This window comes from Parasteatoda tepidariorum, chromosome 3, assembly GCF_043381705.1.
Source record: "Parasteatoda tepidariorum isolate YZ-2023 chromosome 3, CAS_Ptep_4.0, whole genome shotgun sequence".
NCBI classification, from domain to species: domain Eukaryota; kingdom Metazoa; phylum Arthropoda; class Arachnida; order Araneae; family Theridiidae; genus Parasteatoda; species Parasteatoda tepidariorum.
In genome coordinates, this window is record NC_092206.1 from 4,513,612 (window position 1) to 4,540,414 (window position 26,803).

Genomic DNA, 26,803 nt, shown 5'->3' on the forward strand with positions numbered 1-26,803 from the left:
CCTTTAAGTTATTCTCCATTGGCATATGAGTAAATCACTCATTGGTAATTTAATGTTTTTATCACCTTTAATACACACGAATGTCATAATAAGTAAAATCTCAACTTTCTCATTGGTAGAAATACTATTTAATATCTGTTTTGTTAAATTTGTTTTAAATATTTTTTTTTTGTGTTTCCTTATTTGACCTTTTCTGCATTTGGTGGAGATATTTTCTCGGTCGCTGGGAGAGGTTTTAATGGTTTCTTCTAGAGGTTTTTTCTTCAACACAAAGTCTACGAAAAAAATTCTGTGCCTCCTAAAAGTAGTTGTAATTACAGGTGGTCGTTACATAGAGCTGGTTTTTCTTGGAGGTTTCACTGTAATGTTTAATAAAATAACAATTGCGTTTATTTCCATCAGGTTTTTATACCATTAACAAAATAGTAGAAATCTTTCATATACTGTGATGAAGGTGTAGATAAAATATAACTTTAAGTTTAAGCACAAATTTAAATAAGGGGAAAAGTTGCACAGTTCTTGTTCTGGCTATTATAAATCTAAAAATATGTACACACTATTTTTTCTTTCACTATTGCTGTCAAACAACAAAATATTTATGACATAAAACATTGATGCTTAACATAATGTGATACTTTTTAAATATTGCTGATCACTACAGAAATTTCTTCTAGAATACAGGGTTAAATAAAGAACAGAATAAAAATAAATAAATACGAAAAATAGAACACACTGGAGAAAAAGAAAAAACTAAAAGTTATCAACACAATTATTTAGCAATAAATATTATAAGAAGAGTGTTGATTTTAAATAGACAAAATTTAACGTAGTGTAAGAAATTTAACAGTTTTTCAACCTAAACTTGAAAAGCTTAAATATTAATAAAAAGTATTATCTTACATTTTTAAGCTATATACAGAATCTATATGAGATGTTATAATGATTTATTTTTAATTTGAATTTATTTTATACTAATTTACCTAAAAAAAAATATCATAAATAGATTGAAATTGTGTGAACATATAATATTTTTAGTTCACTGAATATTTTGTCATTAGAAAGAATTTTATATTGAAAAAAAAATTACTACTTTGTTAAGAGTTTTCTCAACTGGTCATATTTTTTTAGCTTTTTTTAATCAAATTAAATTATTTTAAAATTAAGTTTGTTTCAAGCATCCTTCTATTATTATTATTATTATTATTTAATTTAGACGAATTAACGAACAAAATTTGATCTTTGCATTTCTTTTTGTCTTGAAAAGAAAAAAAAAACAGGCTTTTAAAGACAGAAATTACACTTATTAAGAAATTACACCAACTAGGATTGAATTCTTAAACTCGTAGCCTTTCAAAATTCATTCATAGTCAAATAATCCAAAATGTAATTTTTATTTTCTCTGGTAAACATTTTTTTTTTTTTTTGTGAAAAACGTTGAAGATGAACCTAGAAAAAATAACTTTTCTCTGCTATCATTTAAAATTTATACAGTTTTCTTCAATATTTTATTTATTCATTAAATTCAAAACATTAAAATATCTGATGATGATTTATTTAAAATTTAATAGTAAAAATTTTATTTGCTGCACCCTTTAACAATTTTTACGAGGTTAGTAAAACAGAATCCTGTAAAATTTAAAAGCAGCAGCACTATTGTGGGGAAAAAACATTCTACCGAATCTGTTACTTGATTACTAATGAAAAAGGTTGTATGTATACCCTAGAACTAAAACACATAATTTAAAGAAAAAGATGGATATCAAATTTTAAAAAATATGATTACCAGTTTTTTACCTACAAAATTCTTAAAATTAAGGCGTTTCTTAGTTTCCTGGGCATAAATGATTAAAGAACGGGTAAATACTTTCATTTATACGCTAATTCATATGATGTAGAATATGAAGTACTGCAACTTGGCAACGCAATTTCAAAATAGGATGTAATTTGAATACCATGGTAGTTTATCTTTTGAATTAGTTTTTAAGCACTTTTTTATCAATCAAATGACATGAAAATTTTACTTAGGCTTAAAAAATTCTAAATACTTACAAAATTTTATACCTTACAATTCACAGCTTTTTTCATCATTAACAAATTAATTAATAAAAATTATTTAATTAATTTAAATTCCCTATTATATTACATCTTTGAGTTGAGGACTTGTAATTTTCTGTGAAAGGATTATTGTAGTTTAGCCAATCATTTAAGACATATGATGAGAAATGTGACACATTAAAATAAAATTGAGTTTAGTAATTTAACATAACATAATTGGACAGAATTTTGCATACTTTAAAATAATTTTTGAACCATTATAGTGGTTAAACTATAAAAGCCAGCTTTTCAAGACTTTGTCTATTACCCCTATTTTAAGGGTGAATCTGAATTCAATGAAAAAAAAGGTATGTTTCTACAGAAGAGTATACTTTCTGTCAAAATACATATTCCGCTACAGTTACAGTTAACATATTTTAAGAGATTTCTTTGAGATATTAACAAAGCACTTTACAGAATGAAAATCCAACCAACCGTTCAAAAGTTATGTGTGTGATCACCTTCTTTTGTACATAAATATTTACATGCATATACATAGATATATATTTTACTTTTTACATTAGGTAGAAACTTTTTCTAAAAAAAGTTGGTCATTCGCAGTTTAATAATCATTGTGGGGGTTGTGAGATATAGACAATGTCAACCTTCATGTATAAAAAAAGGAACCCCACCATAGAATCGAGTTAACATGTCTTATATACTAGTGAATTGGAATTATAATTTTTGCAGAGGAATTATAGTTTTGCTAAGGTACTCTATCACCAGAATTATTTCTGTGATAGAATTTGATGAACGGATACCACTAGTTAATTCATTTCTGTTTTGTGAGAAACCAGGAGAGCTGTATTAAGATCACCTTACTTTTTGACTGCTGTTTGTGAGAGCTGTATTAAGTTCACAGTCATGTCACTCCTGTGTTGCCTTTAGCAGTCGAGTGTATAGGTTGTGTCTGATCGAGACAGAGAAGCAACAGCGTGAGGAGGTTAATGTAGCAATCACAATAGTAATTCAACTGTTCAATATGGACCATTCATCGAAGTACGCTTGTTCAAATCATAGTGAGCGTTTCTACCTAGGTAGGCGTGTTCACATCACATCCAAAGGTCACCAATGTGGGAAGTGGTGTTGTCGTGAATGTCAACCTTCATTTATGAAAAGGACCCCACTGCAGAATCAAGTTAACATGTCTTATATACTAGTGAATTGGAATTATATTTTTGTAGTAGAATTATAGTTTTGCTGCAATCAATATTACATTTTTTTCTTTAAAAATTCCTTCTCCTTTTTTCACTTGAGTTGAAACCTATTACTTATGAGTTAGTTTTCTCCATAGTTCATTGTGGAAGAGAGAAGGTCAAAGTGGTGGTTCATAGTGGAAGAAGTGGATAGTGGAATAGTTCATTGTGGAAAAGATAAATCATTGTGGAATTGTGGCAACTTGGGTGTTAATGAGTAAAATGATAGTTAAAAAAAACATTTAAAATAGCAGAAAATCAAACTGTTGAAAGGTTACCTTTTAGTAGTCGTAGAAGAATCACGCTGAGCAGGTAAAATGTAACCACCCCTCACACCTATTATAATAGTAACATTATCAATTCTGAAAGTGTGGTTTTCACCTTTACTCAGAATCATTTCAGGAGTTAGCCCACCTATATACCACACACTTTCAGGTAAGTATGCTGTAACATTAATAACCTCCTTAAAAAAAGAAAAAGTAGTTTAGTAAAGACTAGTAACTAGTCAAATTAACACATCACATATTTCAATTCAATAATTTAACACAATCAATACACACATCATTATTAAAATCATTATTTGTCAAATGAGACATTTTGTTGGTATTATGGAGAAAGGGTCAAGTAATCAGGAATAGTATCAGGAGTTCTTAGAAATGTAATTAGAAGGAGAAATTGTAGAATTTTTTGTCTTGAAATTTGGAGAATCAGAAAATGATTGAAATATGACAATTTTTATAATAGTGAAGATATAGCTTCCAATTTTGCTTGTAGCAGTCAAGAAATATATTAAACTCATAGAGTCATCTAGCAGAGAGCACTGAGGGAGACTTGAGAATTGCCAATCAGAAAAAGTTCAGAATTTTATATGAATATAAGTTTCCTGGAGCAATTAATTCTGATTGTAACAGTCATGAAATGATTAATACTTGTACTGTGATTCAGAACTGAGTTCTAAAAGAGATTTGAGAAATCTAGTTAATCAGAAAGTAATCAGAATTTTGATTGACAATAAATTCTTCTTACAGAAGTCAGGAAACATTAGGAGCTTGTATTGCAATTAGGCATAGATTTTCAAAAGTAATTCAAATACTCCACTAAGAAAGAAAGAGTTAGGAATTTACGATGGCAGTAAACTCTACTTAGCAAAACATTTTGTTTGTAATGGTCAGAAAATTATTGAAATTTGCATAGTGATAAGGCACAGAGCTTTTGTAGAGATTTTTTAAGCGAGTTAAAAGGTCATCAAAATTTTGATTGCAAGATTACACGCTCATAGAAACAAAAATAAGTTAATAAAGATGTAGTAAAATGCATACCTCACATGTTTTTTTTTTAAATAGCCTTATGAAAAGAACTTAGCAGAATAAATTAATTCTCTAAATTATAACTTATCTTAAAATGTTCTTAATCCTAGAAAATTATGTAGAGGAGGCCATGCCACGGAAGAAAATTTTCGTTGCAAATTCTTTTTCTTCATTATTACTAATTTAAAATAAAATAAAAATAAGTTCAGGTAAATCTAGAGTAAGTCATGAAGTTTAAATTGCTGAAAAAAATATTTTAAAATAATAAAATGCAAATAAATTATTAGAAGAGAGCTTCACCGTTGCGTAATCTTAAATAATCATCTCATAATTTATTCTCATTTGTTTATTTTCAGATTTTCTTTTCAGTATTTGAGCCTTCATAACTTACTTTAGGTTTTTCTAAACTCACTTTTTCTTCACTTTACATTTTAAATTAGTAATGAAGGGAAAAGAGAATTTGAGAGGAAAATTTTCTTCCTTGACATGGCATCCTTTTAAAACATCATTCAACAATTATATGAATTAGAAATATATATAAAAAATACACATTACAGGATAAAGGGCTGGTATAATCATTAAACCTGGACCCCATAAAAACACTTCATCTTGATTGTAAGTATTTATATCATCAGGAAATCTAGAATAAAAATTCAATAATTATTTTATATAAGGTACACAAAATGAATAAAATACTTGTAAGCGTCAGGAATAGCACAACCAATTTTTGGAAGTTCTTATCCGTGAAACTATTTCCAGACTAATTTTATCGAATTTCCTTGATTTTTGCAACCTGTGGTGTAAATTTTGTTATTAATTCTTAAGTTATGTATATTACATAATAGTTACACTTGCTATTAGAGTTCAAACAGAAAGAAAAAAAACTTATAAAATGAATGCAAAACAATTATTTTAAGAAAGATATTGTATGTTTAGGTATCTTTAACTGAAACTAATTAATTTTCCCTGATTTTTTTTAGAACTTTAATTCCCTGCATTACCCTTATTTTTCTCAGATTGATAAAATTCCCTGACATTTATCATTTATCTCTGATTTTCTTGTTCTGTGGCTACACTGAATCAGTATTAGTTGTTAGCTAAGTCACAGAACAGATACAAAAATGAAATCTTGAATATATGCCATTATAATAGCTAAGTCAAAACAGAAACTTGACATTATAATAAGTTTTTGCCTTTTTCATCATCTCTGTTGAGCTGATTGAATTATTAAAACAAAATTAAAAATAAAAATGAGTGAATTACTCCTCTGTAAGTTACAACAATTCATTATTTATAGAATTGTCAAATTGATTCAGTTTTCAACTAATTCATTAAATTATTAATTCTTTTCAGGGTGATCTAATCAAAGAGTTTGCCCCAAGCACACCCCTGACTTGCAGTCTACTAATCGGAAACTGCAAGAGAAATATTTAGTTAAATATGAATACATAAATTAATGGGTCATATATATAATTGAAAATATTACTCAAAAAAGGTGGGTCTCACAACAGTCTCTCCATAAGCATGGCTGCGGTAGAATAAAGTATACAAATAAGGCAATATAAAGTATCGCTGAGTTAATGCATTTCTTGTTGCTTCTATAACTGTGGGACCAAGTGCTGCCGGATCTTGTTCCTGCATAAATATGCATTTTCTTAAATAAATTTTTTTTAAAAGAAGGCATTTGTAATTCCTTTAAATTAACAAAAAAATTTTAAATATCTTAAGATTTCACTATATAAAACAGGTATTAGAGTGCAAAAAAGGAGAAACAAAGATATTTTAAATTGTATTTTTTAACATTGTATTTTTTTAATAAAAAAATAATAATATTGCTAGAAAAAAAAAGATAAGAAAACACTTGTAAGATAAGAAGAACTAAACAAAATATTAATTAAGAAGATTATTTTGTGTACACCATAAAATATCATAGAATAAAAAATATCAAATTTAATAAAAATAATTTAATAAAAACAATAATTTACAATAATGATAATTTTTAATAAGAGGATTTGTACATAGCTAATAAATCAACAGGTCAGGAGACAGCAGTTAGGTCAAATTACCAACACCTAACCTTAATCTCTAATTAGTTGACGTTCTATTCAAATTAGTTTTTATATATTTTTAAAAACATATGACTGAAAATTTCCTTTGGCAAAGTTATTTCTTAGCAGTCTCAGATGAAATATAAAAAGTAAAACTTGTAGAATAAGTATAATTAGGCCCACTCTTTAAAAGAGTTACCACAAAAAAGCTGCAATAAAGTTGTACTTCATATAGTACTTTGAATTTTTTATTGTAGTGATAGAAAAATTACTTGAAATGAGAAATACTAAACTACAAATAGCTTAAAATTTGTTACCAGTAAAAAATATTGCTTTACAAAGCGGAGCAAGTTGGAAACTGCTACAATGCTATCAAAATCTTAAAATCTTGTAGAATTATGGGTTGTTTTGACAACATCTTAAAGTCTCCCCATTAAAGAACTAGAACATAGTGGTTTCTTACATGAACTTTTCAATCATTCATATATAGTGGTACAGAGGATAATTTACAATACACTTAAATAAAGTTACTAAACAAAGAATAATTCATCAAAAACTTTGCTACCACTAGAAGAATTGTTTCTACAAAATGTAGAAAGTTAGCAGTTAACTACCTTAGTCATATCTCACATGTTTGACCACTAAAATTCATTTTTTTAAAATTTAGGATACCGAATAATTATTAACTAGCAAGGCTTCAAAACTACTTTAAGATCTTTTGAAAAGCAAAATAAGGTAACAAATGAAAAAAATTTTTGGTGAGTTTTACAGCATCTAAAACTTTATTTTTGAACAAGACATACTGAATAATGTAACTTACTTTGTCACAAGAGGTATTTTTTTAATTTTTTTTTAGTGTTATAGCGTAATTTTAAAAACCATAATAAAAATAGAAACATTGTTAAAAAAGAGCAACTACTTACAATGGTCACCCTCTCATTGTGGTTTCTGGAGAATGGATAAAATGCACCCAAAGCTTGCCACCTAGCACACAATTCAGCGGTAGTGTTTCCATTGAATCCACAAATGTCAGAGCCAATCATTGACATTCCATAAAGATTGAAGTTTATAGTAGCTATAAAAATAATTAAAACACCTCATTTTAATTACAGAAACTTGCTAGTTAGAGTAAATAGGATTATTTTCAAAACATAAAAATAATTAAAAATTGAAAAAATAAAAGAATCATGATTTTAATTACTGAATTGAATATTACACAGAGAAACGAATTACATCATAAATTATATCTATCTTTAAAATTTAAGTAAAGAAGAAAATAATTTCAATATCAAATTAGCTACATAGTTGACATGATGTTCTCTCCAAGTATTTTTAGAAGGGCTGATCGTCCTACCTGCCCTTTGATCCCTATACATGCACTATCCATGCCCTTTTTGTAAAAATAAGCGACCATCCCTTAAAAATACTGTCTTTTTATTTTATTTCTTTTCAAGAAAAGGTTGTCTTCTTAACCTTCCCCTTTCACTTCACATGAAACCTAATCTGTGGTGTTCACCCATAAATCTTATCCAAGATAAGCAACCCCTTCTACTTCCTGGAAAAAGCAGTTTCAAACAGCTACTTTCTTTTTTGAGAATACCAATTGCTGCCTTTATGAAATTTCAAGCCTATTGATGCACAAAATTAAGGATTACACTAGGTGTTATACCATACTTGCTTCCATACAATCAAAATCATTTTTATAATAGAGAAGGTTCCTTGTTTTACTGTTCTAAATTTGAATATCGTTTCAAACCTTAGTTTTTTCTGTGCTTTATCGAGACCAAAATATTAATAATGATAAAAAATAATGAAGAAGGAAACAAAATCATAAAAAAGATGAATTAGAAAAAAGCAACTTAAGCTGTAATTTTAAAGTAAGGTAAGTGTCCAAGATAGAACATGCTTATTTTAATTATTACATGGAGAATTACTTTTGTCTTCAAAAGACAATTTTCAAGTTCACTGTTTTGCTCCTTTCTTTTTTTCCCTTTCAGTATACTCAAAATAAATTTAAATTGATTTCATTAATTAAGCATATTTTCATGTATTACAACTAAGATAATTATTCCCAACATAAATGTTTACAGTTTTCTTTTTTGCATAATTCTGAAATTAACTTAAATCTTTTGAGAAATTACCTGTTGGCAATTTAAAAGATAAAAGCATTTAATATTCGTTCTGATTAATACACATTGTTTATTTTAGCACTTCACTTTAAGTGAAATATTTTTTCTTTATTTAACAGCTCTAGTTATCAAAGATTTTATATTTATTAATATATTTTATTTATTTTTTCAAGACTATGTTTAAAAATTTTTCTTTGAGAGGTGCAGTTTTGCAATTAATTGGCAATTCAACTTTTTTTTTTTGATTTTTACATTATACAGTGTCCATTTTGCTAACACTATAGCTTAATTGACTTCCATTTTCATTGTTACTCATTATTTTCGAATGCAACAAATATTTTTTTCACTACTTCATGCCTTTGTTTTAAAATTTGTTATTAGTTAAAATAAACAATTAATTGTTACACAGGAACTCTGGTCAAGCATGTTTCGAAAATTGAAATCTAGATCCATCTATCCAAGTAATTGATTATTCTCAGTTCAATTTAATTTCACTTTTTTCCGTTTAGTAATTATTTTGCTTCTGATTACTTGGTTTAGTTTAGAGTATAGTCTTGAGACAAGAGGGTACTGAATAGAGTGAATCTTTATTTAGAAGGAATGAGCTACTAAAAGCCTGTTTTGCTTGATTAAAAAAATAAATAAATAAATAAAAACTATTTTGGAATTACGTTAGCTTCAGTTATTGTGGTGGGAAGCGCCTTCTAGTTTTGGGCATGATTTCCTAGGGTGGATTGAAACTGATTCATTCATCACTTACCTTCTTTTACCCAGCACAAAGTATGGGTATTTAGGTAACAAATTAATAAATCTAAACCTTTATCAATCTATTTATTTTTTAACAAGAATTTTACGTATTTATTTATTATTTTTGTAAACTTTTATGGGATTCTCATCATTGACACAGGGTGCGTAACAAACTCTTTCAAGAAAAAATAAACACATTTTAAGTATATTTTAAGCACTTAAAAATATTTTTAAGCACTATATACATTATCAAAATACAAAATAATTTTCAAAGACTTTACATGATCATGATAAAATAACTATTTTCTGCCAAAGAACTCTTTTCTTGATTATATTAGTGACCACAAAAAGATCGAGAGATTTTTTGCTTCGATCTTAGAGGCTATAATGAAGTCTGAAATTGAGACTAAATTGCAAAATGCAGCAGAGTGCAAGAATCTCACCAAAACCAGCTCAGTATATGCACATGCGGACATGCAAGTATTTCATTAAACATGTTAGAAACGACGGTATGCCGAAAAGAACAATGTGGATACCACTCTTTTGCAAGTGAAAATCGACAAGATAAAGGAAAAAAATGCACTTTTTAAAAACACAAAAAGAGCACCTTCAAGGGCTTTTAAAAACGAAAATAAGCACCTTTAAGCATTTTTTAAAAATGCTACGCACCATGTGACATTATTAAAAAATGAAGAATAAAAGACTAACAAGGAATGGTGTATCTCATATCTTCCCAAGTTGATGCAATGTCTCCACTCCAGTGTCCACTGTGGACGCCCTGTCCAGCAAAGGTAGCTCTGGATATTATGAAAGGTCTCTTCTTGCGTACACTTCTCAAAGCTCTATTATAAATAACAAAAGAAACAAATAATCATTTATTTAATAAAATAAACAAAAATCAACAATAATCATAACAAACAAATAATCATTCACATTAGTTTAGGCATAAAGACATTACATTATACACTAAGTTAAGATCACCAATGGGATTATGAGGTTTGTGATTCGTTTATTTTTGTAGACAAGATAGGAAGAGGGATATAAGCAATGCTTACTACATAAGATATTAAAACCTCTTTATTTTCTATTTTTTAAATATAAAAATTTAAAAAAATACAAAAAAAAATTATTATAAAAAAATTTCAAATTGGGAATTAAATTTAGGGAAAAAAAATTTCATTCAATTCTAGGGAGAAAAAAATTTTATTCAATTCTTCATTTCAAAGAATTTCATAGGTCAAAAGATTTGACTGCAAAAGGAAAACGTGAAAGATTCCTAAAGAATATTTTACTCAAACTTTTATAAAATCAATTAAAATGCACATTTTTTCACAATATGTTTGATTTGAAATTACAGTAGAAGATCTATATAACACAATTCTATAAACTACGATTCACCATCATAAGACAAATTAGCTTTGCAGGGGACATAAACAATAAAAATTTACTTCTGTAACTAAGCAAAAACTGCTAACTGCTCACAAACTGCAAGGAAAAGTATTTGCTAAAACATTACTATCTCAAAAACAAACCAAAATTTATAAATTTGTCCATTGATAGTTTGAATGTAATTCAATTATTTTTCTGCAATAATAAATAATTTCAAAAGTAGGTAAGTTTGATGATACATGATATATATTACACAAAATTCTACATAAAATATGGTCTCATGGTTCAAGGTTTACATCATAAAGCTTTTCTACTATAACAGGGTGCGTAACCAAATCTTTCAACAAAAAATAAGCACCTTATAAGTACTTCTTAAGCATTCAAAAAATAATTTTAAGTACTATATACATCAACAAAATTTTCAGAAACTGTACATGATCATGATAAAATAACTAGTTTCTGACAAAGAACTCTTTTCTTGATTATATTAGACACAATAAAACGATCAAGATATTTTTCTGTTCAATATCAGAGGGTGGAAAATGAAGCCTGAAATTGAGAATATCTTGCAAATTGCAGCAGAGTTGCACATGAGAGTGCAAGAATCTCACCAAACCCAGCTCACATGCAGACTCGCAGGTATTTCATCAAACCTGTAAAATGATTGGCGTTTTCTTACGCTATGGACCGACGATGGGCCGAAATAGATTGTGGTTGAAAGATTGTGAAAATGCTGAATAGAACAATGTGAAAAGCACGCTTTTGCATAATACATGGCAAAAATTGACATTCCCTTTTTGAAAAGAGAAAATTGGCACTTTTTAAAAACACCAGATGAAAAATGCACCTTAAAGGACTTTAAAAAAACTAAAATCGAAAATAAGCACCTTTAAGCACTTTTTAAAAACACTTCGCATCATGTATAATCCGAAAATTAGATTACTACAATAAAAATTAATGTTAAAGCTAAAAACAAAGGAGCATTGTGACTCTCTTACGTAGACATAAGGGAAGATTGTGATTTGCTTTTTTTAGGGGAAAAGAGGAGTCCAAAATCGACAGAAACATACTTATGTAATAATTGAAAAAAAAAAATTTTAAGAAAAATGATAGTATGACAATAATGTGCATTCTTACTGATTAGTAGCCATGGCTTCTCTATAGCCTAGTAAGTTGTGTTCATTGTAATGAATTGTTTTGTAATGTTTAGCAGTCATGCAGGCAGTTTTGTGACGAAGCTTCTCACCAGTTCCAGGCAAATAAGGAGGATCTTCAAAAGTTGACTCCATACAGCCATCTATACCTCCATCTACAAAGTTTGAAGGCTCATTCATGTCCTAATGTGGTAAAAAAAATCGAACACTATATACTTAAAATTAGAATTCCAGTAATTTTTAGTCCATGCTACAAGCAAACTATAAAATCCAACACTGTAGGCAATGCCTATGATTGATCAGCTAAGTTCGAATCGATTAAAACTTTCCCATGTAGCCTAGGCATTGTATATAAGCCCAAATTATGAACCGGCAAAGTATGAACATGATTATTTCATATTTTTATTTAGTATAATTAAATTATATTATCTGAAAATAAATTTCTTGGTGTAACATGCAGGTTCAAATTTACTTTCTTTTTCTTAAAGGATAAATGGATAAAGAAAAGGGATAAATGTTTAGTAAATAGCATGTATTATTAATAAAAACCGGATTTTTATGGGTTTTTTTCTCCCTTTTTACTGTTATGCTGTGTAAGGACAATCTTTTTTTGAGAATATAGGATATTTATTTTCATTTCAAGGCATCATTCAATTTAAGGATGTTTATTTTCATTTTAGACCACTTTAGGTACTTTTCATAATTTTAGGATTTTTTAAAAAATCCTCAGAAATGCAAGCTCATTCTTACAATTTCCACACATTTTAACTGATTTTCCCACATTTTCACCAGATAATCACTCAGCAATTAGCTAGTCACATGATAAATCGTTAATATTTTCACAACACAACGATGTACTTCTGTTTCACTTCAACTTTGATCGATTTTATGAAACTTTAACGAAAATTAAATTTTAATTTCATCATAATTATACACATCTTAATGCAATTGTTTGTTACATGAGGAAAGAAATGATGTTTTAGATTGAAAATCGTGTTTAATTACAGAGAAATTTCCTTTTGTTTTAAAATTTTTGGATTTTTTAAGGTAATAAAATTCTGACCAGTAACTATTAATAAAGACGAGATTAATTTGATTAATAATCTAGGAGGAGTTTATGAGTCATTGCCTAATATGGCCTACACTGATCTTTTCTTTCGGTAAAGGACCATTGTCTGGTATTCCTTACAGACTACACTGATGTTACTTCCAATGGGATAATATTAATATAAACCAAAAAAGCAAATAACAGCCGGGAAAGTAAAATCCTATGGATAATCAGATAATTCATTGACTTTAACAGCCAGCTTCTAAAAACCATCAAATTAATTCCTGCAACTTAGACTTAGCCTTTACTTAAAAACACTACACAGTTATCACAAGCTACAATTCTTTGATTACCTTTATTTACAATTGAATGTCCTAGATATTACACACTATAAACAGCAGTCATTAAAAAGCAAATGTCAACATTACTCGCCTTCTGCAACTAATAATCATACTAATTGCTGTTCTGGATGCTTCCATCAATTATGTTAAACACGACTTTACATTCACTTTGAATGCTCTAATGAAAAGTGGTTAATTAGTTATCAGTAATGCTAACTGTTCCAATTTAAGTTAAAAAAATTATGATGTAGTAAAGAATTAAAGATAAAAATTTATATAAATTTCCTTAATTTGCATATACTTTAAAAGAATCACCTCAAGATACAATAGCTGAAATAAAGTGGCACTTCATATGAGCTTCTAAGATTCATATTCATATAAGAATTCATAAATTTTTGCTACCATTTGACAAACTTTTCCTTCAAAGTGGAGCAAAATTGCATCCCTGAGTTATAAACAGTCTGTAAACTTCTCTTACTTTCTACTATGTGTTTGAATTATGATATATCTTCTACATTACTAACACCATTAGAAGTGTTCTTTTTTCATTTGGACAAACATTTTAAGTTTTAACAACATCCCTCATGCATGAAAAATGGGACATTTTACTAGATATTTCAATTAATTAATAAAAGAAATCCTGACAGCATTTGGCATTTTATCTTGACAACTTACAACTTTTACCACATCCTATTCATAGAAAAACACTGTAAAATATAAAAATAATTTAATATTACTTACTATCCACACACCATCAAACTTGACTTTTCCATAAAAATTTTGGAACTGCCTTGTCCAATATGCTGTAGCACTAGGATGACTAAAATCAGGGAAAACTGTATTACCATCATTCCAAACCTGTATGGGTTAGAATTTTAACAAATTAACAAAAATTAAATTAAAATGAAAGAATTATAAAATATATGAATTTCAACAATTGAAAATTTAACACATAAAAACAGTACTTGTTATAAATAAACGAAAGAATGGTAGTGATGTTAAACAAAGCTTAGAATTGATTTATAATAGTATGTGATAATATTTATGATTATGATAATATTGGAGCTGTTAATGCATTCAGGTGTTTTCCAAGAAAAGATAAAAGAAAACAGACAAGAAAAGAAAAGATAGTTTACAGCATAACTCAATATATGATGTCAGTATCTCAATTTCAAAGATTATTGAAAGTTATTAAACTTCATCATAAAACTAAATTTACTATTATGACGGTTGTTTTTAAAGTTCTTGTTATTACCAGCTACCTAGACTGCAAGAAGAGAATATGCAATGCCTGGCTATAAATCTAAAAGCTAAGAATAATCTATTACTAAAGATTTAGGTGGTGAGAAAGTCATAATAGATACTAAATAGAAATTTCTCAAAAATTTTATTGCCAGATTTGTGAATAGTTTCAAAGATATTTATATCAGATAAACTTAGTACAGATATGTAAATGATGTGTATTAATAATGTTATGTATATAAGTCTAGCATTTATTTGATATGGAATGACTTTTTAAGGTTATTTTACATAATTATCTTATGTATATTGAATATTTTACTGAGGTATTAACTATTGTACTAATATTTTACAGGTATTTATTTGATTTACAATGAATGTTTATCAGATATGCAAGGTGTGATTGAAAATTAATTCAGCCTAATCAAGAAATGCAGGAGCCAAAGACACAAAACAGTTAGAGCAAATTAAATGGTAGCAAATTTAAACCAAATTTACTTGTAGTTTATTAACAAAATGCTTTAAAGCTATTTATTAACATAAGAAACAAATTTAGTAAATTTGAACTTTTATTTTTTTCAATTTTTGCTAACTTATAATTCTATTAACAGTAATTCATAAGAAAAAGCAAAAACAAAAATTGTTTCAAAGATTAATGAGGGGGAAGGCAGAGATGACAGGGTCTAGCTAAAGGCTTCTCTGAGCTTCTGCAGGAAAAAATATGTCTCATTATTCCTTCAAAGTAGTTTTGTCACACACTGGATTAATTCAAAAGACAGTGATCTAATTTTTTGTAAATATTTCATACGGTAATAATTTTGTTATCAGTCATTTTTGGTTTAGGTAGCACGTTTCACACCTGACAAATAATTCAATATAAATCGCATAAATATTAATAAAATATTTGTTTTATACAATCATTAGACATAATGGTAAAATATTTGATATACTTTAAATAAATATATGTAAATATTATGTGCATTGAATGTCAAAAACACATTAGTAGAATATGTTTGATTTATGACTATATAATGTATAAAAAAGATGTTACAGTTTTTCCAATATTAAAATAATATTATGGACGATATCTGTTGAATCTTACTTCAGGATATTTATACAATGTTTCAAGACATTTGACTTTTGACACTACATAATTAACCAAAAAAGTCATTGGAATGAATAGTTTTTTCGGAAAAATTTCCGATTTTGTGCTATTTTGGGCCTTTGAAAGGAATGAGAAAATTGCTTAATTGTGGCAAATTTGGACTATTATGAGTTGGTAAGGACAAAATACAATATTAAATTTAAAAAATTTTAATTTTAGTTTTATTTATTGTGTTTTTATGTCTTTCAGTTTTGTGCCTGATTTCGTGGTGTTCAGCATCGCAGTTGGGGCAAAGAGGACTGGGCTTGCATACTATTCTCAGAAGACAATAGGTTCAGTCTATCATCTGATTGTTGATCCCAACGGTGTGATATTGCTACAGTGTATAATCATATATACAGGAAAGCATACAAAACAAACATAGAGGAACAAACATAGATATCCTACATGGAGTGTCATGGAATGGACTGGCATTATGTTTAATGGCTTAATGTCCTTCTATGTGTTTCCATCTAAAACAATGCTACATTAGTGATGTTCTGCTGTCTCACGTTCGCTTGTTCCATGGTGCTGTCGGTGATAAATTTATTTTTATGGATGATAACATAACATGTGTACAGAGTGAGGATATTCAATCCTCATATGGCCATCATGTTCTACAGATCTAAATCCCATTAAAAATGTGTGGGATGCTTTGGGGAGGAGTGTTGCTTTTCAATAATATCTCTGCAATAAACAAGGACACCCTCTTTTGTGCACAGACAGAGGAAAAAAACGAATTGTCCAAATAACTGCTGAATTCTGTAATGCAAAGCATGCCAAGACATCTGGAAACTTTGCCCTTCATGATGGTCATACCCCCTATTGACATCTTAATCCAGGATGCCTACAAATGGTATTTGCATTTCTTTTTAACATTCATGTCTTCAGCACAAAATGACCATTTTGTTCCTTGAACACATTAATCCATCAGAGTTCTCTCTGAGTTTTTTTCTTTTTCAGAGCACATAAATTACCTTTTTTTTATATCGTAACATTCTGGCATTCTTTTATTTCACTTGGCATTTAACCACACTTAATTTTTAATGCACTATGCAGCCATTTGTGGCAGAGTATTTACCTTTAATAAAAATTTTATTCCCTACATGCATTAAATTAAAACTTTATAAAAATAAAACTCTATAAAAATTGTATTTTAAAAAATTAACTTAAAGAAGCACAAATAAATAAGAAAGCTTTTACAATTTAATTCGCATTACATATTTATACTGAAGAACAAACTACTCTTCATAATATAAGGAAAAAAAATAATGATTCTTAAAAAAAAGTTATATGATTTTTTATATTTTATTTCCTAAGTAGTCATAAGTTTTTAGCATATTAATTTATATTTCCTACTTTTGACCAGATTTTGGTTCTAGCTTTTAATGTGTACAGACCTGCATTTTATTTTATTTACCTGCATTTTACTTATGCTCCTTTTCTGTCTTAAAAAAAATGAGACTAGAGCATTTTAGACCACAACATTTTAGAAGATAATTTTAAAAATTAATGCGAAAAATTTCTGCATTTTGTAAAATAAGACAATTAGTGAAAAGAAGACTTTTGACTAATTAGAAGACTTTTGTTTAGAAGACTTTTTGTATTAGAGACTTTTTGTATTAGAAGACTTTTGCCGATGATTAATTTCTCAAAGAAAAGAACTTTCTATACCAACTTAATTCCTTGTTTAAATTTATTCATTCTTTGAGAGCAGATGATTTCTTACACCAGACAATTATATTTAGTTCTTCAATGTTACAAATACAAAATTGTTTAAAGAAAAGTAATGTCACCTACCTTTCCAACAAATATACTGCCATTAGGGTTTTTAATGAAAATATCATCCTTAACACCTTCATCATATGGAGCATAGGTTCCGGGTTGTTCAGAATTGCTTATGCCAGGATCCTGTAAATACATCCTTCTTAAGTAAAAAAAACATTTAAAGTTATAATAAAAATTAAGTAATATTTCCTTTGATGAAACCAAGCAAAAAGCTGTTTCAAATAAAAACATTTTTTCTGGTTTTATTTCATATATTTATTAATAATTTGGATTAAAAAAAATGAATAATATACAATTACATCACACTATTAAGAAGTTTAAAATTATTACGAGCTTAAGGGATTAACACAATATTTAATTTTTTTCTTCTTCAAAATAGATCTAATGCAGTTCGACCACTGCAAAATAACGTTTTTTATTTGTTCTCATAAAATTTATTGGAATTAAACGTCAAGTCAGAGTTTGAAATAAAGGGTGGTCCGAGACCAATAAAATTGACTCGTACCTCCAAAGAATAATTATCACTGGTTCCTTGGACTGGCAATTAATATAAAGTAATGGTGTGCTGATTTTTTTAAATTTAAGTTTCATGATTTGGTTTGTATTTTAATAGCTATTATTAAACTTTTTATTTATCTTTAATATTATATTTTTATAGGAAGCACATCTAATAAATTTTTGGGTTTTTTTTATCAACATTTTAATGATGTTTAAAATTATAAAGAGCTTTAAGGTTGACACAATATTTAAATTTTTTTTCGTCTTCATAGATCTAATGCAGTTCAACCACTGCAAAATATTTATTAAAAAATTTTATTTGAATTGAACACTAAGCCAGAGTTCAAAATAAAGGGTTGTCGGAAACCATTAAATTTGACTCAGACCACCAAAGAATAAAATTATTAGTGGTTCCTTGGACTAACAATTAATATAAAGGGATGGTGTGCTGATTTTTTTTTTCTTATTTTATTTTAGGTTCCATGATTTGGTTTGTATTTATATAACTATTATTCATTTATTATTTATCTTTAATATTATATTTTTATAGAAGGCACTTCTAATAAATTTCTGGGCATTTTATCAGCATTTATTTTTTGTAGTACAGAACTTATTTTTGAAATATGGAAAACTAAGAATTTAAGTGTGCAACTATGCATCCACTGTGAAAGAATCCGCATTCTCTACAGATCAGGGTTTCCGCTACGGTAGCTTTTTTCGCAAAATGCGAAAAGACCCCTAAAAAATGCTAAAATTCAACAAAGCATTTTCGCATTTTTGCTAAAGGATTTTACTAAATTCCATTAAAAAAAAAGCTTCCACGAAAAACCATGACGCTAACATCCATGAAAAAAACTTGATCAAACAAGAAGGAGAAAAAATCTAAATATCTTTCGCAAGAAGAACCATGACGCTAGCGTTCACGAAAACCAAAATGTTTTGATAAATAATAAATGTGTTTTTTTTTTGTTATAGGTATTCTTTTTGATATTCTTGTACATTAAGCTATTCTTTGTCAGATAACTTACAGTACTTGTTTGATATAAAGTAATTTTATAAGCCTAATGGCATTTTAGCATTTTGCTAAAACTTTTTTTCAGATTTTAGCTTTTTTGCTAATGAATTTTTAGACTCAGCTTAAACCCTGCTACAGATGTATACAAAATTAATGTATACAAACAAAATTAATGTATACACTCCTTAATGTATACAAAATTAAATTAGAAATTATCATAACTTACTGTCATTATCACATAATGCATTCCATTCTTATGGAGTTCATCAACAAATTCAGGCAATCCAGCAAACTGTACTTTATCATAAGTGAAGTCTTTATACCTTTCCATATAGTCAATGTCATTCCACTGAACATCCTACATATAAAAGAAATTTGTAAAAATTTCATTTATAAAAAAAAAATAACAAAGCCTCGAAACCAATACACAAAAAAAATTGCTGCAATTTTATTCAAATATTTGGGATGAGCAAAGCGATTATTCAATAAAATATTGTAATTTTATTAAATATTTGCTCCCCTCACCAATACCCATGACTGCTTTACTATCATATTTCTTAATGACATTCAAGATATAACTACATTATAAATAAATTATTCACTAAAGGATTTCAAAACTTTTTACCGTATCAACATAGATTTAGTTTTACCAATTTAAACTTATACCATCGCAACATCATTTACAAACTTGTTTTAAAAAATCTTGTCTAGTTTTTATTCTCTCGTCAAGGAGATTCTATAGACTTAATGTGAAATAAGTTTAACATATGCTGTTTCATCAGGACTAATTGTAGCACAAAGTGTAAAAAACCTGACATTTTAATGTGCTAAAATCCGATATAAATTTTTATACCATACATGTTTCACATTTAACATGATTTTTTGAACTAGGATTTATAATTAAATTACCTTTCAATGAAGAATGTCACAAATTTAATGTAACTAATTTAAGAAAAAAAATTTATTACAAGTTCTTACAAGAATCGCAATTTTGGATTTTAAAATCGCGTAAATATGAATCGTGATAGTGGATTTCAAAACCACGTAAATATGGATCACGACATTAGATTTGAAAAAAGGTAAAATACAAATTGCAATATTGGATTTTTAAATCCAATATTGCAATTTGTATATTGCGAATTTGTATATTGCGAATCGCAAGGCGTAGCTTTTAAATCACATATAAATACGGAAATCGATGTTTGATATTACAAGCGCATGCACACGAATCGTGACGCTGAATTTTAAATTCGTGTGAATACGAATCACAATACTGATTTTTAAAACGTGTAAATACAAGTCACAACATCGGATTTTTAAATTGCGTGAATATGAATCAGAACGTACAACTTTTAAATCTGGTAAATACGAAAAATCGATGCATGATATTAAAATTGATTATGATATTAAATATTTTTAAATCAAGTACTTTAAAGTCAGTATATTTAACTTAATTTTGTTACATATTTATATTGTTGTTATTGAATTAACTTTTTCTAACCGTACATTACTTTCAATACGAAATTTCAAGAAAAATTTCATTCGATCAAAGCAACAACAAAAAAACTTTGCAAAAAGTGGCTATTAAATGTAAAAGGAACTATCGATATTGGACATTCGACTCATTAGGTTTGTGGAAAAAGTGGCTACTAGCTGAAAATTTAAAATTTCAGGTTTATCTTTAACCACAGGTTTTGTGAATAAGTTCACTGTCTGCAGAAAGACTCTGGAAAACAGAATTTTCATTAAAATGTTCTACAAAGATTTGTCATAACATATTGTCTAACAAAATGCCAAGATACATCAACATGTTTGCTTTAAAAGTTCTCAACTTCAGATTTAGAAAAATGAATAGCAGCACTGTTATCAAAAACAATTCACAGCTTGGTATGTTCATGAGTTTTTTATCACTTAACACATTTTTTAATCCCATCAACTCCTTGGCTGACTCAGATAAAGAGATATGCTCAGCCCCAATGGTAGAAATTGAAACACTTTTCTGTTTAAAGGTTTTCCAAACAATAAGAATACCATCGATATATACATTAGTCCCTCGTACTGACACTTTGTCACCTCTGTTTGATGATAGGTCGGTCTGCAGTGGGGAACATAAACTTAGGTGTCCCTCCCCCCTGCAAGATTTATAAATCTATCTCATGCAGAACTTAAATATTTTAAGATTTTAATATGAAATATTTATATTTATTTCAATTTATATACTTTAATTTAAATTATTCTAATTTTAATTAACAAATAATTAATAATTACGATGGAAAAGCGGAATTTAGAAAAGTACTAAATTGGAACATTGTATGCACTTAACTGCTACATTCAAATAAAATTCATCTCAATAATAGGAGAAAATTATTCACTTTATTATAATAATATATTCAAAGTTTAATTAAGGGTTAGTATTATTCGAAAAGTGAAGAAATTTGCAAAGTTTTAACAAATAGTATAACCAAAAAAGCTGAGCGCTTATGCGCTTACAGATTAAACTGGAAAAAATGAGGTATAGAAAAAGAATTGATACAGGAACTGAACTTACAATAGGAATTCCATAGTCTATATTTCGTTGAAGTGTTTCTTTCGTTTTATTCAGTGAGTTATACCCATAGCGACAAAGATGAAAACCTAAACTCCAATAGGGAGGCAAGAAAGTTCTACCAATAACATTGGTATATTGTTGCACAACATTATCTGGAGAAGGACCAAGGAAAATAAAGAAATCCAAAACTCCTCCAATTGGACGGAATGTAATAGCAGGTGTTGGTTGAAGAATAACGTCTGAAATAGTAAATATAACTTCTTATCTTTAAGTTACATATTTAAAATAAAACTCTTAGTTTCCTTCAATGCAACATATGTGATAAAAAAATTCTTCTCAGTTGAATTTTAAAAAATATTTATTATACTTAGGATTTTATTTCACTGATCAACTTTAAGACAAAATTCCTTTCATTAAATGTTTTTATGAATTACAGTAGAAAATCTGTATAATGCATTTCTGTAAATCACATTGACTTTGTAGGTGTAAACAATACAAATTGCAGTTAAGAGATTTCTGTAACTGTATATGAGCTATACTTAATTTTTACATTATTTGTTTAATTATTTGTTACATAATAACAATTTCATAGCCTAAGATGATCAAAATTGTGGTTCATATTTTCAAGCATTCATATCTAAAAGTTATTTTAGAGCATTTTAAGATTGATTTGTTCCAGAATAATATTGTTGACATGTTTAATAGGTAATTTTAAAGATGCGATCCATATAACACGAAACTCCATATAGTCCAGAATATAAAAATTAAGGATTAAATTGCCTCCAAATTTAAGGACATTTTAAGGATGCTAATTCTCTAATGGGAGTGATTTCTAGGATACCAACATGGATTCGCAGATATACAATTGGTAATAGTTTCAGTAGTTCCAGCAATTAAGCAAAAAAAGAAACATTTATAAGAAAAATCAGATTTTTTTTTTAAATTACACAATTTCTTTCAATACATATATACATGTAATTCTTGTTGTAGTTCATTTACATAGCACTAGAGCTGCACAATTGGCTATTGGTGACGGTCTGGGAAACATCCCTGAGGATGATCCAAAGACATGCCATCACAATTTTGATCCTCTGCAGTGGGGATGGCACCCCCGCTTTGGTAGCCCGATGACCTGCAAGCGAGATCTATCACTTTACGGTAGAACAGTTTAAAGAGGATCAATAACGCACACTCTCAGTCCCTACGCAGACTAATCCAAGTGATCACCCACCACACTGACAGCAGTCAGTGAAAATAGCATAAATACAGAAAATTGTTAAGTTGTAACAAAATATGAGGATTCTCTCCTGAAAAAAAATAGAGAATAATATAGTGATGGATCAAGAAAAGAGAGATATGTGGTTTTTATACATTTCTCTCACATGGAATGTTCTATACCATCAAGTAAAGGGTAATTGTCTCTAACTATGGAAGTAAACTAATACCATACTTGACAGGCTATGAAGACTTAGGCGTTCATTTTGTTATATACTATATGTTTCTAGGCATATAACAAAATTTCTGAATTTGGAATTTCTTCAATTTTTTTTAGATAAATAATATTTATTCTATCTGTTTACGTAAAAAAAATGTGAAGAACACAGAAATTTCAGGAAATTTTTAATAATTAAGAAAATTTAAGAACACTATCTTTTTTAAGAAAATTAAGGAATTTTAGGACAACTATGAGCCCTGCATAAAGCCCAATGCTTTGCATTTCAAAATTTATATTATAAAGCTCTTATACTGTATCTATAAGTTATTTTTATAAAAATTGCCCGTTCGATAAAACTTTAGTAATTTTTAGAAATTGTTTTATGAGTTTGATACTAATTGTTATCATACATAAATCATATTTCCCTCATTCATTACACTAAGAAACTCTTTCCAATATCGCTGCATATACCCTGCAAACAATAATTACTTAAAATATTTAAAGTAATACATTAAGAAATAATTTCTTTTATATGGGTAAATTTATGATATTAAAAACTCATTTATGATTCAAAATCATTTCGTTACGTAATCACATTTTGGTGTTCAAAAAATACAATGGAACCTTAGTCATTTGAACTCAAAAGGGAAAACTACATAACAAAATGATTTTTAAAAAGTTTGAATTACTCAAAATTCAAATGAACCAAAGCATGATTTCATCAAAAATTAATAACTGGTTCGTATTTAACAAATATATTTAACCCCTATGTGGTCCTAAACCCATAACATATTATTTGTAAAAATGCTATTTACAAACGTTTTCTTAAATTGGTTTAACTTTACTCATTTCATTTTTTGATTTTAAAATTAATTAATTTATGAAAAACTATTTAATAGAGATAAAAAAAGCAGTAAAATTTTCTGATTTCCAGTAGATCAGATTTTGAATGGGAAAAATTTTTTGAATTACATATCTAATTTTAACATTAACATGAAAAGGAAATCCTAGGGAATCACTTCAAATAAGAATGATAATGTTATTTGAAGTCACTTCAAATAACCCAACTTCGGGAATTATCCTATTTTAAATTAAAGAGCGTCTACTGTAAATTTCATTTTAAAAAAAATTTTTAAAGACATTTATGAACAAAAATAGTCACCCATTGCATTGCTATTGAGAAGGAACACTCCATTAGCATATCCCTTTGGCTCCAAGGATAAATAAAATGGTTGACTTCCATACAGTGGATAATTTGGCTATTTTACAAAAATAAAGAAAGAAATAAAATAAAATTTATACAACAAATAAGCAATTTTAAAATAAAATTCTTCTGACTAGTCACACTATTGCTAATGCTAAACAAATTGCAAATTTATATGCATAAACATAAAAAAAAGAAGATACAACGCTGTCAATTTGAAAAGAAAAAAATAATAATACAAATTTCATGCTAATATCTAAGGTATTTTGGAGACAGAAAATTTCAGGGAATTTTACAGTCAATAACACATTTAGTATTAGTGTGTCAACACTAATATTAAAAATTTTATTCATTGTAATATTTTTTATACACGATTAACACGAAATGAAAACAAATATAAAATGTTTTTATTGTATTTCTAATATTTTTTACTTTACATTTTTGGATAATAACTGATATTGAATTCATTTTAGATAAATATAAAATACTCTTTATTTAATTTAAGAAACAGAGAGTTCTGAACTAAAAAACTGAAAATGTTAAAATACTGGGGGGAAAAAGAAAAGCTTCCTGACTACCATTAATGAAGGTTACATTATCATTTAGAAATAACACTAATTAAAATACTTAAGCAAGCAATAAACAAAATAAAGATTTATTTTGGTAGAAATTTTCTAATTTGAGTTATTTTTCTGAAATATATAAATGAGAATTATATATCAAAGATATCAATATATCAAAGTAGAACTTTTATGATCAATTTCAGTTTGTTGCTAATAGTATTTGAGATGGATAGATGGCCTAGAAAAAGACCTTTTAGTCTTAAAAACAAGAAATTGGAAGGCACTAGCAAAAAAAAAGGTTAGCCTGGAAAAAAACTTCTTGAAAAGGCCAAGGCCCACCATGGGCTGTCAAGCAAGTTGTGATGATGATGATCTAGATTACCAAATCATTCACTGGAATTGTTCAAAATGTTTTTCAAACAAGTTGTGAACAATTGGGGCCCGATGACATGGTACATAGTCATCCATAAAAATTCCATCGTTGTATGAGGATGTGAAGTTCAAGAATGACTGCAAGAGCTTTTCAAGTTTTGAACACAACCATTAGTCAATGCAATCAGACCGTAGAACCCAATCCATAAAAAAACAGCCCACAACATTATAGAACCACCACCAGATTGCACAATCAGGGTTGCCACTCAAATCTAGAAAAAAATTCCCTGTGTTTTCCCTGTACATATTATACACAATATATTGAGAGGAAACAATTACTGTGCTCATGTGAGAGCTATATTGGGCTAACTATATTTATTAGTTTTAATTGATGCAAAAACAGCTGAACATACTTAAATAATGCTTTAGTAAATGAAATAGTTTTATAGCTGAAATATCCCATAGATTACTCTTTGAGTGGTCACCATTTTTTAAAAAACAAAAATAAGAAACAAAATTCATTGTATTTTTCCAGTTTGTAGAGAAAAAATCAAAAATCACTGCTTTTTCCCTGTTATTTTAGGTGATTTTTAAATTCCCTGTGGAGTGGCAACCTGGACAGTGCCTTGTAGACAGCTTGGATCCTTGGTTTTGTAGAGCCTGTGTCATACTCTCCAACCAGCTCTGACCAACTGAAATCATGACTCATCAGACCAAGATACAGTTTTCCAGTCATCTAGAGTCCAACCAATATGGTAAAAAGCTATGGAGAGGTTATGACAAGCTGTTAGCAAAAGCACTTGAGTCTGTCTTCTGTTGCCATATCCCATTACAGAATGGTCAATCAGAGTGAGCATGTTGGTGTTACCAGATTTGGATTGCGGTAAGCAAATGGTGTGATCAGCAGATAAAATTTCCCACCGTGTAGTAGGAAACGGCAATTGCTGTGATAAGTCATAAGCGATGGCACTTCGGCGATTAATAATTTCGACATTTAGGACAACTTTGAATATATATTTTGGGGCCCCTTTGTATTTGTGGTCAGCAATAGCGCTGCTACAAGTTGCGAAGGGTTTTCTTGGCATTCATATGTCCAACATCATTATGGCAATCAATGTATGTTAAGTCTCTCATGGACTTCAGAATCATCACTACAGGTTTCAACAGCTCGGACAGGTGGTTCACCACTACTTTACCTCTAACTACCATTTCACGTTCAAAGTCAGTTAAATCTTGTATTGCGGTCATAATTACATCAGAAACATTTTCAGGCGAATAACTTGAACACAAATAAAATTACTGTCAGTGTTCTACCCATATATCGATTTTGTACATAATATAATTGCGACCTCTTTGTTTGCATATTGCCATCTCATGACTTTTGTCACCTCCTTGTATATTATTTAAGAGGTGTGTCATAAAAAAATCTAATTAAACCTTATAAAAACTATGAGAGTTAAATTAAAATTTGAAAATAGCATATTACTCTAATGCAGGGCAGAATATTTCAGTTCTAAAGGTACTAACTGGTCTAAAATTTTTGC

The 26,803-nt window shown here is 28.3% G+C and overlaps 1 protein-coding gene across 1 annotated transcript in view; it reads right to left on the reverse strand.

Moving 5' to 3' along the window:
* Positions 1-26,803, reverse strand: part of LOC107447088 (lysosomal alpha-glucosidase) — a 43,447-nt gene that overhangs the window by 10,704 nt on the left and 5,940 nt on the right. Inside the window, exons 4-14 of the mRNA XM_016061902.3 lie at positions 24,283-24,379; positions 21,686-21,924; positions 19,364-19,495; positions 17,637-17,747; positions 14,195-14,311; positions 12,048-12,247; positions 10,230-10,363; positions 7,569-7,720; positions 6,084-6,232; positions 5,153-5,237; positions 3,569-3,753 (exon numbers count right to left, since the gene is read on the reverse strand). Coding sequence (XP_015917388.2) covers positions 3,569-3,753; positions 5,153-5,237; positions 6,084-6,232; positions 7,569-7,720; positions 10,230-10,363; positions 12,048-12,247; positions 14,195-14,311; positions 17,637-17,747; positions 19,364-19,495; positions 21,686-21,924; positions 24,283-24,379 — 1,601 coding nt within the window. The remainder of the gene's footprint in view (positions 1-3,568; positions 3,754-5,152; positions 5,238-6,083; positions 6,233-7,568; positions 7,721-10,229; positions 10,364-12,047; positions 12,248-14,194; positions 14,312-17,636; positions 17,748-19,363; positions 19,496-21,685; positions 21,925-24,282; positions 24,380-26,803) is intronic.